The sequence below is a fragment of the Melanaphis sacchari genome, unplaced genomic scaffold (genome assembly GCF_002803265.2).
Source record: "Melanaphis sacchari strain LSU unplaced genomic scaffold, SCAv2.0 Contig10_pilon_pilon, whole genome shotgun sequence".
Lineage (NCBI taxonomy): Eukaryota > Metazoa > Arthropoda > Insecta > Hemiptera > Aphididae > Melanaphis > Melanaphis sacchari.
Window position 1 is genome coordinate 2,999,527 of NW_020270420.1, and position 18,383 is coordinate 3,017,909.

General features: G+C 29.8%; 1 protein-coding gene across 1 annotated transcript; it reads right to left on the minus strand.

The window, feature by feature from the left end:
• Positions 1–4,870: 4,870 nt before the first annotated feature.
• On the minus strand, positions 4,871–17,384 carry LOC112603698 (sugar transporter ERD6-like 2). Its single transcript, XM_025352391.1, has 4 exons — positions 16,969–17,384; positions 11,816–12,072; positions 7,930–8,318; positions 4,871–6,046 (listed from the first exon to the last, which is right to left on the minus strand). The coding sequence occupies exons 1-4, from the start codon at positions 17,024–17,026 to the stop codon at positions 5,347–5,349; spliced, it is 1,404 nt and encodes a 467-aa protein (XP_025208176.1). The 5' UTR covers positions 17,027–17,384; the 3' UTR covers positions 4,871–5,346.
• Between the last annotated feature and the right edge of the window lie 999 nt (positions 17,385–18,383).

Here is an 18,383-nt window from a genome sequence, read left to right on the forward strand (position 1 = left end):
ACTGGTTGTATGCGACTGTGAAATCTACCACAGGTTTTTAAGTATTTATATTTTATAGTGTCGTGATTTTATTCAGTTCATTTTTTTACATAGTGACTATGCTAAAAAGACTGTCGTTTTAATGAGAAATGGCAAAATTATTTCCCGTTTATTAAAAAACTTAAGCTTATTGACGATTTCAAAGTACAGTATATAACTTGCCATAAAACATTTTTATTAAGTCAAGGTGGACGATCGGACTTAAATGATCACTTCAAAACGCAAAAACATAAGTTGACTACATGATCATTAGTTCAATCTGGTAAGATTTCCAACAATTTTTCTGGTTCGGTTTCTACTTAAAATGATTTTTTGTTAGTCACCCGCGAAGCTGTTTTTCTGTATCATACAGTAATTCTCAGTCAAAGCTCTCGTTCTAATATGCCTTGTACATCGGAATTGATTCGTCAATGTTTAAACGACAAAAAATTTACTTGTGTATATTAGATTTGACAATATTAAATAAATTAATAATTTTATTTAATTGAATAATTTTAATATTTTTTTATACCTAATACCCCAATTAACGGGTAACGTCTATTGTATAAACTCTTAATCTATATTGTGCAGGTAACAGATTTATCATACTGAAAAGGTAAAGGAAAAAATTATAAATAATAATTTATAATTTTGGTGTTCCGGATTTCGTAAAATTTAATCTGACCACTCTATAGTCTAGACTAAATAGATATAGTGGCACTATAATTTTAATTAAATCTTATGGGCAAGTTCCCATTGGTGGAACATGATTAATCGGTATATATCATAAAGTTCTTTCATTATATGAAATGTAATAAATAGTTGAGTTATAATTATTATACTGATACTGTTATAAGTATTGAAAATGTGTATTTTCTTTTATTCATCATTATTCATTACCTATATATTTTTATTTCCTTATTTGTTTAGTAATTTTTAGAATAATAAACATTCAATTTATAACTGTATTAAATATATGTTAATTTTAAATAACCTTTAGTCGTTGACCGTTGAACATTTTTAATAATATTTTCATATTTCAAATATTAATATATGTTATTTACATTTATAAGTTAGGTATATGGTTTTCTATGCATTTTAAACATGCGATATACTCTCGATTGATTTCATGATTATTTAGTTTAAATCAAAATTCTAATTATCTTTTAAAAAAATATTATTTTATTTACTGTTCATTCGTATTAAATTTAAAGATGACTATTATACTATTTTACCCATAAATTCAGATTTTTCTCGGTGATCTATTTCATGAATACTTTATAAATATTGAATAAAATATTGTGTTTATAGTTAATACACATAATTATAGTATTACACATATTATTATCATAATATGATGCAATCATACTATACATTGAATATTATTTTATTAATTTATAAATCATAAAATAATACCTATCTAGTTTATTCTGAGTACAGATTTATAATTTTATAAACAATTTTTAAATGATTCAGTCGATGAAAAAAACGCCAATAATAGTATTATAAGAACAACAAAGCAATAATATTATACTATTATATATAGTAGGTACTCCTTCCCATTATATTCTATATCGGTAGGTAGGTAATAAAATTGTTTTCCGATAAAAAAGAATTTGTTTTATAAACAATTAAATAACTCGATTATAATGAAATGTCTTCAACTAAAATGGTGTATACATATTAAATTGTAATTTGTATTTACTTTAGAATAATGATTAAAATTTCAATATATTATAGGTATACTAATTTACATAACAATAATAATATATAATGACAAATACGCATAAACATAGTATCCGGATACGTCATTTGTGTGATTCAGTGTTTTTTATTAATTTTTTTTTAAATTTTGTTTATATAAAATCTATTAGACGATGAAATACAACAATGATGTTTATAATTAATATATCCAAAAATATTTTTATTATATTTTTCATTAACTCACCTTATTTTATGTTAAATGTGTATTACGATTTTCAGTTCAATATACCTATATCGATCCAGTATTGTTAAATACGAATGACAAGTGATTTTCTGCATTTCATTTGTCCAGCAAGAAAATGTAGTGTTGCCGAATCTTAATCTTCAATAAATGTTTGAGTGAAAATTGTACCGGAAATAATGGAATTATATTAAAAGATAGCAATGAAATAAAAAATGTTTATAGTCATAACGTAGGTATAATAAAATTAACATTTTCTTATTAAAATATCTTATTTGAAATGTACAAAATATTTATAATAACTTTTATCAACTGCTGAGCGGGGTAACCTTGCCAAAACATTTTAATTATGTTTAGTAATAATAATAATAATAATAATTTATAATAATTTTCATCCTAAATATATACTATGATAACTACTAAGTTTTTGTTGAAAAGCAATTAATTTGTTTTCTCAAGCAGAACAAAAAAAAAAAAAAATGATTTATTTTATTTATAACCGTAATTGGATTCCAAAATAATGACAAATTATTACTCATATATTATTATATTACACCGTTAGTTTTATAATTTTTCTTTGTTAATGTCTTAAATGGTATTAGGCATATTTATTATAGGACGATAAGTTCTAAGCAATCGAAGGATATATTCATTAGATGAATGGAAATCTGAGATGAATCGAATCACGTAATGCGAACTTTATTATTACACCACTCTAGGGTTAGGTACGTATGATAAATTTTCACAGTAATGAATATTATTCGCAGTTTAGTATTTATTTTTATTATGTTTCGCGGTATTGAATTTTGTGTTAAATGTTTATAAGAAAATGTAGATAGACCGTCACCGTTGCATAGTAAATACCGACGAAGTGTTTCGAAGATGGATTTCGCAACGTTATCTTGTGATTTGTAAATTGGGACTAAAATAATAACTTATGTGTATTCATAAATAAAGTTCTTACGTTTGTTTATATTATATACAGTAAGCATTATGTGTACCTAATATATCTATGTAAAACGTTGTAAATTTCATTTTCCATGAATTTAAAGTTTAACAAAGATATAGAAAATGACGTATTCGTTTTATTATAAAATTACTTTCAATATTAAGGAAAATTCATCATATTTAATATTCGCCTTGCGGTGCCGTGTCGGAAAAAATGTGTATAAATATGTTGTTAAAAATAAAAACAAAAGTTTTGTTTTACGTAATTGAATTTTCATGAAATTATTATAGCTTACACAGTATACATGATTTATGATCATAGCCGGACGCAGACTCCGATTTCGGGGGCAGCAGTATAAAGGTTTTCCAGATTTACCATGATTTAAAGCTAATAATTTCACTTTTTTATTTTAGGGTTCAAAAATTAAATTAAATTGATTTAATTAGGTTTAATTAAATAAGATGAAATTTAAAGAAACCCAATTTTTTCGGATTTTTGACGATAATATTAATATTATGATAATAATTTTTATATTCTGTAATAATAATTATAATTAAAAATACAGTCCCTGATAAAAATATTATTGGATTTTTATTTTTTAAGTTATAATTTTATAATCAATAATTGTTTTTTACAATGATGTACATAATTTGTGTAAATATAACTTTATAGAGATAAAACTTACCTAGGCCCAGAATTAAATATTATAATAGCCGCTGTAACCGAAAAAAAAAATTCAGGGGTAGCATATGCTGCTTTTGTACGCACGTCTATGTTTATGACAGGTGAATATATAAATCTGTATATAAAAAAACGTATTACCTAGTTACATTAATGTAAGAAAAAATATAAATTTACATACTAGAAACATAAAACTACGTTAAAATAAAAAATAGAATTATTATTGTATTTGTACAAAAGAAAGAACTCTATTACTTTCACACACAATTATGTTTGTGACTTAAATAAATTTATTATTGATGTTCACGACGGAATTTACAGCATTACACTCTTGTTTTTGACTTAAAATAATTTTATTAAATATTGCTTATCATAAATAATAATTTGTTTTTAATATAGTATATGACAGACATATATACATTTTATTGTTTTAATTTTTTGATTTTATTTTATAGTACTTTAATATATAATCGAATTTTGAGTTATTCATTAGGCTGTTAAATGTTTGGAATCTAGGCACCTCTAGATTGGATTTTTAAGTACAAAAATACTTTTTATTTAACAATGTTATTTAGATGGATAATGAATATAATATCGTAATAATAATTTATGAGAGCAATATTACTCGTAATACTCATATTTTATTCTCTTTGTACTTTATGTACAAAAATAATTAAATTTTTTCCACGATAATAATTTTTTTTTTTTAATGTTATTTAATACAATTACCTAATACTATTTTGCATAGTTTACAATATTCTTGAATTACAAATTACGATATATTAAAATAATCTTATCAATAATATTCACTTAAGTATAAATAAAATATAGATTATTAACATGCAGTTTATATATTTTGTAACATAAACAAAGTACACGTCTATTTAGTATTAATTCCTATAAAAAACTTTTTCAATACTAAATTGTTATAATTTTTGAATTTAAGGATTTAATCTTTTGTAATTTTAAACGAGAATATTTTTTTGAAAATATTGACAGCCGCTTATTGTTAAATATTTAAAGCTTAAAATACTAATTTTAATGAATAGTATTGAGATTATAATCATATTTAAAATTTAGACTAACAGTAAACTCATTAACTATACTAATACGCGATATAGTTAGATCAGGATAAGATACATATTAAATGTACCAATAAAAATACTTACCATGAAATTGAAAATACCATTGTCATTTATCATCTAACTTTAAAACTTCAAAAATTATGGTGATAAGGCTGGGATTTTAATAATCTAAAAAACCTCAAAAATGCCCATAAAAAAATGCAAATATGACTTTATTGTATGCCCTATAAGTGCATTATTAAGGTTAATTTAATCAAAAAATGAAAAAAGCAAAAAAAAAAAAAATTACAATAAAATAATCGGTATCAACCAAAACACATTTTATATTTACGAACAACGTTTCGAAGTACCAGAAAAAAAATATCATGGCATCAAAATCCCAGTCCTAGTGATAAATATATACATATCGGCGTCGCGTCTTAATAAAAATAATTAAAAATAATAACTTAATAAATATGTCCGTATAAAATTCCACAAGACCTAACGGAGGCGTCTAGCAGATGTCATCGCGTTGAAATTTACGATTCAGTCGCAACGAATGACGCGTAGGTTAGGTTAGGTTGTTTATAGTTTATTGAACGGGTGTATCCCCCCATTAAGAGATTTGACACGTTTGAATGCGTTTTAACACGCTGTGCAGTGGTCGTAATACGAGACGGGCGCGCGACTCAGATCTCCTGATAGTCGCGAAGTTTCTGGACTTCGTTGTCGGTGAGCCGTTCTTCGGCCTTGCGGAAGTCTGTTTGTATTTCAGCGAACGACTTGCGCTTGGTCTCGGGCATGAACAGACAACAGAACAGGCCGCCGGCCAGGGAAGCGATTGAGTAGATGACGAAGTTGGTGGACACGCCCAGAGCGTCAGCCACCGGCTGGTAAGTCGTAATCATGACGGTGGACGTGATGGTGACGGCCATCACGACAGCCGTGTCGGCAAGGGCCCGGGTGTCGGACGGGAAGTACTCGCACTGGATGACGGACAGCAGAGGCATAATGCCGATGTTGATGAAGAACTGGGCACCGGCTATCGACCAAAACAACAGTAGCCAGCGGTGGCCGACCACGTCCTGACACCAGAGGACGATTGCCACGGTCGCGTGACAGGCAGCCGTCCCGAAGCACGAGAGGATCATCAGCGGTCGCCGACCGGACCGGTCCACAACCAGTGCGAACGGCACAGCGGCCACCAGTATGACTATGCCCAGGTAGACGGCGGACGCGTTTGCCGATATTTGGACGTTCGATATGATGGACGCCGCGTACGCTTCCAACACGCCAGCCCCGCAGGCCATTTGCAGCACGGCCAACACCAAGACGATCACCAGCGGCCGATGGTCTCTGTTCAACAGGTCATCGACGTTCCATTTTTGCCTGTCAGAATAGTATTAAAAAACATATTATTATCATGCGCTTTATCATAATAATATTTACAAGGAGATATATTAAAATATATAGATATAAATAACGAGGCGGGTTTACTTATACTCTACACAAGAATCACCACTGCGGACCATTCGAACCTTAGGTAATTTAAACGGTAAAAAATAACGAAAAGAGTCGAGCAACAGTGTGACGTTACATTAAAATTAAAGTAATTTAACAAAAAAACTCTAGTGAAATCGATAATGTTATACCTATTCGATCGGAAGATAATTGTTTTTGAGTGTAAACCCAACTAAATTTTTCAAGTCTAATAAGCAACAACTATAAACAGTTAAAACGCGTAATGTGCATTAATATATGATATTTTTATATTGGTGTCGATTTTTAATCGGATTTTTATTTAGGGCGGAGATTAGCCGTCTCATCTCTAGCATTTTCTCCTTATTTCACTACAGTAGCACTAGCGTTGCAGATTGCGTGTTTAAATAATTTATCGCAATACAACATAGATATAATATGAATACAGACAAATAGATGCGTTGCAAGTAAGCCTCGCACGATTTGTACATTATTATCATATCGTTGTATAATTTTAGGGTGACGATACTTTAAGTGTATTATATCGTGTGCGCGCAGATTGTTGGTACATATTATTAAATATATATATAGAACAATTCCCAAACGATTCATGGTGGCACGTGCAGGTGAGGGAAAACCAATTTTATTTTTCGTTGTTTTTTCCGCAAATCTTTCGAAATTGCTATAAATATTTACACCAGCTTTCCTTTTTGTTGGTGTACCGTTTGACGAGTTCAAGAAAAAAAAAACGAAACGAAACAAAGTGAAACGATAAACACAATTCTCCTAGGAGATAGTTGAGCCAATCTCAACTGAATACTGGTAAATTAATTTTAAAAAAAAGTTCACAAACACGTCACGGTATAAGTACATAATAAAAGCTGCGTTGTAAAAAAATATAAAGAAAAACAACCTCGAATAATAACAGAAAATGTGTTTTTAACGTATGGTTAGGTACCTACAATTATTTTTATAAAAGTATAATAATATGACATAGCATGCATTAAAAATATACTAATAATATTAATTATGATAATAAGCAGTGTTGATGCAAACCGGGTATGGTACGTAGGAGATAACCACCAAAATGTATTGAATACTTGAATATGGTACTTGACACTAATACATATAAACGGGTTATCAAATAAAGTATAATATTTTACTTGAGAAGTTTATGGTATATATATTATATATATTTAAGAACATTCGAAGGGCGATGCATGAACTGCGTAAAGCCATTTAAGTCCGTGCGGAATATAAAATCCCTAATGCTGATGCATTCCGTGACGTTGAATACGCGCTACTCTTGTGTACGTACTCTACCTATATACGTAATACCCATCGGGGTTCACTGAATTTGATGTAGGTTCTATACAGATGCTTCTATTGGCGAAAAAGAAACACCTCTTCGAAAACAAGACAGCAGCACTAAAGTTGTTAAGGGACCCAGCGACACAGTAGGTAGGCACGTGCGATTTGCATATATATGTAATATATATTAATGCAGTTTACGGACGATTGTTACTAATAGACAATAGTACGCTATAACAGTTATCGTGATAATAAAAACCTAGATATAACTTGACAAATACCGTTTACTCGTGTGGAGTGTTTTATTCCATTTCCCTAGGTGTGATAATTGTTATATTAACCCGATAAAAAAATTTGATAATAGAAATTCAATAAATAATTTTTTAAAAATGTTTCTTTTAGAGTGAATGAACACTTTTAAATCTAAATTTTCTACAAGCAACATCACTTATACCCGCGTCCACAGCACATATTATATATACCTGTTGTTTAAAATGGAATCTTTGACGGTCAACAATTCGGTTTGTAAATCGTCATCCGTGTAACTCCGTAGGGACCAGAGGCATATGGCCGCGTCGTCCGGCCGGCCGTCCAGCATCAAATAATACGGTGACTCGGGCAGAAACAGGAATAGTACGCCGGAGATGATCGACACACTGGCAGACGTGATAGCCAGAGTGACGTAATCGCCAAGCAGCCAACCTGCAAAGTACGAAAACAACAGGCCCAATGCGTAGCTGAGCTGAACCAACAAGCTGAGCTTGCCACGTATCACGATGTTGGCCATCTCGCCAACGTACGCCGGAGCCACTACCCATGCGATGCCGACGGCAGCCCCTTGGAGAAGCCTGGCCACAAATAGGCACCATGCCTGGAACGCAGAATATGATAAATTTATAATTTTATAATTATAGATTTAATTCTTAAAAACTTTAACCATACCTACAGTTTTTTTATCAAACCAGTGATGACTGGAAAGTTTACAAACATAAATTACTAAAGAATTTACAGCTGATTGATTTGGTGTGGTTTATTTTATATACTTGTAATTTAAATTTTAAAATGTGTTTTAGATAAACATTATTATTAATAATTTATTAATTTACGTATTTGTCTGACCGTTTCAAGAGTCTATTTTTGTGTAATATGTGTGATTATTTATTGATATTTGTGGGTGGCGAATGACATACAAATTTGGAAAATGGTCATGCCAGACTCATGTTAATTACGTACTAAATATTAATATAAGAAAAGGTTTTGAATTACAATCTTTTATGGGTTGGGGTGAGTTATAAAAATGGTTTTTGAAAAAAAAAATGAAAAACGATAATTTTAGATTCAATCGTGTAACATGCTAAATATTTGCAAAGGGAAAAATTCTGAAATAAGTATTTTTTATACTTGATAACACACATTATGTTAAAGACGATTGTCTACTGAGATATCGCTTCAACTATAAACAACGTGCAAATACATATTTATATAATCACATGTAATAAATATCTCTTTGTACATGATTTTGTTGGTCTCATTTTTATGAACAATGAAATTAATGAATAATTTAAATACACTGCAATAGTTTTATGACATTCAATTCGAATCTCGAGTGCCGATTCTCACCAATAATCCAATATATGAAGAACCTGGACGCGTTTTTTTTTTTTTTTTAATTATTATTTTTATTATATTATCCATCATTTAAGCAGTCACGAAGGATCAGAAAAAGACGGTAACGGCAACGACGACAACGACGACGACGTATTTTGGAAACAACGGTTTCCGTATAATATGACGTTAATATTCATTGTTTGAATACAATCTCTCAGCCCCCCCTGTAATAATAAATTACCGAGCATGTAACTTTGTTATTATTATAATGTTTGGGTCGGTATAATATAATATATGTGTAATGTGTATGTGTGCGTGTTGGTGCGTGTATGGCGAGAATAACACATTATAATATTTTCACTGTACCGCAAACATGGAAATTATTTTATTTCCCGAAACAACGCTGTTTTCAAACGACCCGGCCCTGTTTACCGCGTCGTGTATGTATTAAAGCGCGCACGCTTAATAATACACTCGGTCCGATTTTTTTTTTTTGCGAATTTCCAAACGAACGTTGTAAACATTATCGCACCGTGTTGAATCATATTTTATTTCGTATATAATAATATCTCTGCATTACAGTATTATTAAATAAAACGCTACAGTGACGTTGATTTTCGTTCCCGACGCGTTTGTATATAATAATTGAGATTGTCTTTTTTTTAAACCTTTACAGATTACTACTGTAAATGACAGAAACAGCGAAAGTTTTAGTCAGGTGGGATTAACGGGTCATCCCCCCCCTCCCGAAATGTTAGTTTATTATTTAAAACATAAGTATATTTATTTATTTTTAATGATGAACGGTACAAGTTTCAATAAACTAAATAATAACACATTTCATATTTTAACTTATGTTTAATCGAATTATTAAAATCAAAAAGTTGGTATTTATGTCGGAGAGAATTGAAAATTTAACCTCCCCCCCTTCCACCATTACCATCAAAATATTTTTCTGGCTACGAGTGATGATCTGTTTAGATCAGAGGTTTCTAAACTATGGATCACGACTAAAAAATGGGTCGTGATCATATTTTTAGTGAGTCGAGGGTTGCGTTATATTTGTAAATAATACATTTTTAAACATATGGTTATTTTTTCTCAAATAATAAAAAATAATAAAAAAAGGTCATTGATTCAATATTATTGTGGGTCACCAAAATTTAAATAATTTCCAAAATAGGCCACGCCATAAAAAGTTAGGGAACCTCTGGTTTAGTTTATTGTGCTGGAAATGTCAGTAATTTAAAAACATAATTATTATTGTGATTATTACGATATTACATCTCTACTGTGTTTTTTTTTACACTGTACACACGGCATTTGTTTCACGATAACGTCATTACAATGTTTTTATTATTCATTGTTCATGTTTTAATTTCTTTTTTTTTTTTTTTTACAAAATATGAATAATTTTTTTCTTTATGCCATCGAAAAATATTTTATATCGCCTACAAAAATGTAATCAGTCCAAAACTAAAACAATGCTTAAAGATAAATTTTGACATCTCAAGCGTGATTTTTAAAACGGATGTTCCCGAGAATAAAACTATATACATATATATACATAGGTACTCATATTTGAAGCTAATTAGTAAATACATTTTTAAGGTCATTAATAATTTATAATAATTTAGATTCATATAAGTATTTTATTTTTTCAAAACATTGTTTCAGTTAATGTTCAATGTTTTTATAATTGTATAATATGTATTGATTATTTTATCATTAATCATATTATATATTTATATCTATCTAATAACGGTAATATTATAACATTCTTAATAGATTTAAAAATAGTTAATTGACTAGTGTTATAATTTGAAATAAATAATTATTATAAATTCTTCCATATCTATAAACCAAGTTCGTCGTAACATATCAACAAAATAAAATCATGTGTAGTTGATGTTGCAATCAGTTTTGTAAAGTTTAAATGATAATGATAATTTATATATATACATATATATTTAATATTCTATTATTATAGGTATGTTAAAATATATACGGTGTTCAATAAGTTTGGAAACTTAATTACTGTATGTATATTTTAAAATCTACACGGAACAATAACAGATAACACTGATGTACATTTTTAATGTAAAATGTTTAATAACCTCATTGTTCTCATTAACTAGGTATATCATATTATCGTTTATCAGTCCCAATTAGTCTAGTAGACTGTATCCAAACTTATTAAACACTCTGTATACAGTATTTAGAAGTAAATACCTCTAGCAAATTAGTGTGTGGTTTCACTGCCAATAATTTAAAGTAAAAAAAAAAAAAACAACTTAACAATTATTTTTAATTCTAAACGTACCTAGTGATGATAGCTGAGTGTTGCATTCTACATTCTGGAAATACATTACATTCGAACATATGTATAGGAAGTTTCTAGAGATTTATGCGTATATATTGGAGATCGATTCACACGGGTCACCGGGTTGCCTTCGGGTGACCTAACTTTTCCACATTCAACCATCCGTGCGTACATGAGTTTACCTAACTAAAAGCAATTACAATATAGAGTTTTTCTCTCTCTCTTTCTCTCTTCCACTAAAAAAACTTATAGTGTCCCACATAATATAACAGCGAAAATTATAGTACGACCGAAATACTACAAGATAATATACTTAACGACGGGGTAAATTAATGTAAGATTGTATGTATTAAATATAATTGATTATTGTGACGGTGATGTTGGCGACGACGTGTAAACACGCGTTCGAAATTATAATATTATTATTTTATACTCACATGTCGGCCCAGCAATATGAACATCCATCCAGCAAACATGAGCGGTGCGGATGCAATTACCGTGTTCTTGCGCCCAATCTGGTCCATCAGCCATCCCGCAGGCAAAGCCATGGCGAAGTTGCCGATGTCGATGCACGCGACCATCCACGATATCTGCACCGACGTCAGTGACACGGGTGCCTGCCCAGCTGACATATATTCTATGACTGGTGACGGCCATCCGAGCACGATGCCTGTCATGAAAACAGGCAACGACGCTATGGAAATGCAAAAAAAAATAAATAAATGGCAAACACTCGGGTGAGAGGGGGGAAGTGGGTGACTGGCCAAAGCGTTAATGTTACTGTAACCATAGACGTCTTAATAATACATAGGCTGCGCGTTCCTTATACTCTGCTAAAGGTCACAAAATGTCAACGCTTAGAAACAGAAGCTTAGTCAATACCTATGCATGTGGAGGACCTTAAGAAAAACAGCATTACTACATATTTTTCAAAAAATATTATTCTCTTTGTTATTGAACTTATTTCTGTTTCTCAATAACTTAAAACTACTTATTCAAATATTGATTTAGACAAATCGATTATCAAGATTTTCAAAAAAATGTTTTGCTTAACAGTCTACTAAAGACCGAGGCTGATGATCAATTGAAAAAAGAATTACCGCCTAAGGACACTTCTTAAATGGTATACAAAATTAGTGTTTTACAACATGGCCCTATAAGTACACTTAAATATTCTAAAAATTATAATTTGAATAAATTTATTATAAAATGGAAAATGAGGGTGAAAATGTATCAATGGTGATTCATCATCTAATATTTAATAAATCGTTTCATCTGATCAAATACACGGATATTGATGTAATATTATGTACAGTTAAATCTCGTTAAATCAAAATGTCACGAGACCGACAAAAAAAAAAAAAAAAATATAAGCACATTTCTGATTTATTTGACGATAACCTTTAAAACCAAAAATAATTTCGTTTTATTCAACAATAAATAGTAATATACGAAGTGTTTATTTATCAAGTGATTAAATTGTCTGTAAGACAAATAATACAATAAATTAAAAATAATAATTAATTGAAGAAAAATAATTACAATTATTCTATTATGTAGTGATAAATATTGAAAAGATTCCCCAATTATCCATTTAATGTTCTTGTTTAGTACAAGTAAAATGTAAAATATTCAATAAATATTTTTTTTTTTTTAATTCAGTGACAACTTTTATTATTGTGTAAATTTAATTTTAGAAATTTTAAACTTGAAAATGAAGAATATATTTTACTTTTAACACAAGACACCCAATACAAATGAGATATCGAAAAATAGTGGGTAGTTAAGTTATGATTATGACTTGCTTATTGATAAATTATGTTAAATGAGATTTAATGAGAGATTTCGTATTATTCATAAAATATTGTACAATATCCAGGTTGACCTAACTTGGAGAAATGCGTCTAAAGCAATAATTTTATTTGTGTTTCAATATCTTAGTGAAGACACTGTCCGAACACCAAATTATTCCAACTCATTGTTTTTTAAAACATGCTTACATAACATAGATACGAAAACACTAACTATAATGTTGCATATAACATACCATTTACCAGTTTAAACTATCTGCAGTAGTACATACATACATTGAAAATAAATCGGGATATAAACACAAATTAATCTTGTCATATAGTCATATGAAAATATTTATGAAATAATTAATATTTAAATAAAAGCATATATACTTTATACTTCGTAAATGATGAAATACGATGAATTTATTAAACAATAATTGTTTTGACTGGTTTTTAAAAATGTAAGAATTTATTATTTCATTATTACAAGTGCACTATGCACAAATTGCATTGATGATACTAAATTTGATATTTTTATAGTTATAATTAACCTTTTATTTAATGTTTGATCCAGTTCTGATAATTTTATACTATTGTTTAACATGCATTTCTATTTAACGAAATTTTACTGTATATATAACTATTTAATCGATTGGTAACTGAAATCACCAGTTAAGTGAAATTTAGTTGATTAAATCGCATGGGATAAGTTTTGGAAATATTTGCCAAGTTTGTTTAACTTCACGCACACACATTACATATAGGTCGATCGTTGAATTCACGAGCAAACTACTTTTTTGCTGAGTTAAATCCAACAGGGTAATGTAGATTTTTTTCTCCTAGTTGCTGAAAGTGTCTGTTTTCATTACTCGTATCGTTCTTATATTCCAAAGTTTGCCACATCTAACTGTCAGCTTATCAGATTTATGAATTTTGATAAATGGATCTCACTTTACTCACTTTATATTTATACTAATGAACATCTATTGTTAAACATTTTAAATGCGTTTTGTATTATTACTAGCAATGTTGTTGCATGCTAATTTAGTGTATAGAAAGAAATTATATAGTTAATAATATAGATATGTCTCATAGTTTTCACCCTAAAATTGTATATACTCGTTCTCAGAGAATATATATATAGGTACGCTATTAATTGAAAACCATCTAAAGCATAAATAACGTAATACTTGCACAAGCAAAACGATATCAATACTCTTTTAATCTTATCATTAGCTGAAAACAATTTTTGGTGAATGTAATTATTTCTACCAAAAAAATATTATTCACCCAAATAATATTTTTGGTGAATAAAGCGAATAAACACTTTCCCAAACGGTGTATAATCATGTATTCGGTCGTTGATGGATCGAAATGGTCGAATATCCCCTCTTTTAGGCCATAAAAATAGTTTATTAGATATACTTTATTTAATCTAGAATATAACAAGGATATATGTTATCAACTAATAATGAAATTGTATAATGATAAAAAAATTATGAGACAATTTAAAAGGACATTTCGTCACGTTTGACACGTCAAATATAACATATTATAATATAATAAATAAATATGAAAATTCATAGAAAAATAATGGTTGCACTACTGAAACAGTATATTTCATTTTATTTAGCATATCTAATTTTTTAGGTGTTAGGTATAATAGATAATACACATATGTGGTATTGTATTAATTTGTTCAATTGTAAGATTAACTTAGATTATGTGAATATAACTGTCAATACTCAATATTATAATAAATTGGTGAAAATAAATATGTTCATAAGAAATAAGTAACGATAAACTGAATTAGATATTTAATAAAATAATGTTGCGTTATAAATAATAAACTATTATTTACATATATATGTGTGTGTGTGTGTGTACAAAATATTTTATAAAATATAGGGTTGTATAGAATGCAGATAATGTGAAAAAATGTATTTTATCTTATTGAGATAATCTGGTCGTTACTTTGATAAAACATCATATTTTAAATAGTAATTACTTAATCTTATGGCGAATAAAACTTGGATACTAAAATACGGTTGTGTAAATAAAATAAAAATATAATTAAACTAGGAGCCTATTAATTTTGATTTATAAATTTATCGAAATACCAATAAAATTCAAATTCAAATCTATTGATTCTGTATAATAACACAACTAATATGTATTAAGTTACATTAGTAAAAATCTAAAATTAACTTGTTATATAAATAGTTCGAATAAACTTAAAATAAGCTTAATACCTCATTAATATTTTGAAAAAAAAAATTATCTTTGTATAATCTTTAAATTTTTTTTTAAAATTCGGAGATGGAGGATAAATAAAAGAGATTATTTGAGACTCTATAATATAAGTTCTAAATTTTACTCCAACGGTAAAATTATATCTATATCTGTAGATTGTAGTATAAATAATTGTTATAACAGTTGAATAATTGTGAATACGTTTTTTATACGCCATAACCTTAGTATGCACCCGATTTAAAAGTTGCAAAATAGATGGTAGAATGTTTATTGTGATAATACGAGTTGCGTACATTATCATTGATTATTATTTCACTGTTTAAATTATTATTCATAATCATAACATATAAAATATAGTATATATATTATATATAAACCAGAAAAATGTATGTAGATTAAATATTTTAGATTACCTTATACCTACCTAAATAAAATATTATTAAAAATATAATAATAATAACAACAAATTATGCTTATTATGTATATACGTGTATGTATAAGTAAAGTATCATAATATTATTTGTAGCACGTGTACGCACGGGCAACGATTTGAAGTTGATGGTGTCATATTAAATAATTTAATAACAAATTGTGAAATGAGGAAAAATCGGTCCGATTTTCAGTTTTCCGATGGGGTGGTTAGGACAACAACGAAATCGTTAAATGACTCGAAGTATACATTTACGTATTAAAATACTAATATCATGGTAATTTCTTTGTATACTTAAATCAGTTGCCTGAAAATATATTCTAAAGGGTTTGTGGTCTACATAAAAATACGTAAATTACAAAAAAAAAGTTAAATTCCGCTGCGGGATACCTATACAATATCATAACTAATTAGGGCCCGGATTTAAATGCTTTAAAAAAATAACCAAAATTGCCCGCTAAGATTTATTTTAAACGCAATAATTCTCTTAAACAGGACTCGTATATTTTGACAGGCAAAAAGAGGGGTAAGCAATGATGGTTTAATTTATGCATTTTTAACACATTTTTTATCCTAATCAAACAAAAAGCAATGCAAAAAATAAAAATATCGAACTTTTGCGCTTATAATAAACAAACGCGATCGCAATTTAACTACAATTAGTAAATTAGTCGTTATTTTAGTGAGAACCGGCAAGACGCCAAGACATCGAATTAGATAATCTCTGTAGATAGATAAGGACGTTATCACATATTTTATAAATAGAAAAATTGACATTTGGTACAGATGAAATATATTAAAAATTTATCGACGCGATTTTCGCGAAAAACACATTTGGTTCATATTATAATAGAATTTCGAATTTCCGAATCTAGTGTACAAGTTCGTACGGTAATAACGTAGTGTGGGGAAAACACCTAGCAAAAGTGTCGCCTTCGAAGCAACTGGTACACGAAACGGATTATGTACTCGGAACGCGTAGTTGTTCTGGAGAAAAAAAATGAAAAAAAAAAAATGCAATTTGGCGTTTAAGTCCGGGCCATGATATTATGTCACGAGTCGCAACACGATTAATATTATTAATAATAATTATTAAGTTGAATCGACGAACCGACAATGCACGCGGCGATCTGCCTGGACGAACCGGAAGAGAACTGACAACACTCCATCGCGTACGACACGCGCTCAGTCCGTCCGTGTTGCAGCGTTGGTAGTTTGAACGCGGACACGCGTTTTGTGGCGTTGTATTCCGACGTCGCGCACCGATCGTCTGCGATACGATTACTGCAGGTGGCTCGTGTAACGACGTGTGTGTTGTCACATACGACGCAAAACACACAAACACACACACCGGTTTCGCGTGTAGACGATCAAGGCTTGTTGCCGGTTGGATAGTCCGCGTGCGGCGGCGCCGACCGTCGAGAATTCGAGACGAAATTTAATCGAACATTGGCATGTTGCAATAAGCGCGCATTATGACCGGTGCGTCGAGAAACCGCTGCGCAACGCGCGTGGACGCCGGCCACATGTAACGTTATTATCGTTATTATTATTATTATTATTATTATCATCATCATTCGACGCTGCCGCTTCAGCCGGACGTGATCTGATCTCATTACGCGCAGTGGTACCACGTACGCGGTAAAATAATGTTAAACGCGTGTACCCAATATCGCAGATCGGACGAATACGCTCGGTCTTTCGGCCGACGACGGTGATAATCTAAAACTGGGGTGATAATGATCCTTATTTTCGTAGATAAATAATTATCGTGGTTTATGGCACTTATGATGACGGAGATGATAATGCGCCGAGCGAGTCGCGACACGCCCGTCGGCCGAAAACGTTTTTTCGTCGAGAAGTGTTTTTTTTAAACGCTTTAATGATTCTACCGTAATACCTCGCGGCACCAGATCGAGAACGGGTGACGAAAAATTGCACGATATTAAATGTGGTTTTTTTTTTTTTTTATTTCATTTTAAATGCCATAGTATAATTATCTGCGTCTTGATAAAAACATTTTTTTTTTTTCGTAATCATTTTAAACGCCATGGTATTAATGTATATTGTATAGGGCCCGGTGAAATATTATATTGCGCGTTTGCGTCGTGTATAAATGTATAATATTATGTACTTAGAGAAACGACTGAAATTAAATAAATCAAATGTTAGTTTATCGTTTTTATTTGCTCGCAAAGACGTTTTAATAATATTATATTTATGATGCCTATCTACCATTATTATTCAATAATGTTTGTTTAGTAAGCTGTCGTGGTTTATTTCAATGAAATAACCCATTAATTCATAATCACGAATAAATAAATCTTATTTTTGAAGCTTTTGTTCGGAATCTCGTGAATGCTTGTAGCCCACGCACGCCAAAACGATTCAATATTTAATCAAAACTGCAGTAATAACGGCGTACGAGCATTGCAAGACATCACTAAATTAAACACCGAATTGGTGATAGTTAAAATATTTGCAATGCTTTCTGCTGTTCGTTGTATTTATTTTTGCGTAGGCAGC

Excerpts from the sequence above, each read along its gene's own strand:
- LOC112603698 (XM_025352391.1), bottom strand. The coding sequence starts at position 17,026 with ATGGAGTGTTGTCAGTTCTCTTCCGGTTCGTCCAGGCAGATCGCCGCG. Across the intron at positions 12,073-16,968 it reads GATCGCCGCGTGCATTGTCG|CGTCGTTGCCTGTTTTCATG; the intron begins GTTCGTCGATTC and ends GCATTTCCATAG. Across the intron at positions 8,319-11,815 it reads TCATATTGCTGGGCCGACAT|GCATGGTGCCTATTTGTGGC; the intron begins GTGAGTATAAAA and ends TCTGCGTTCCAG.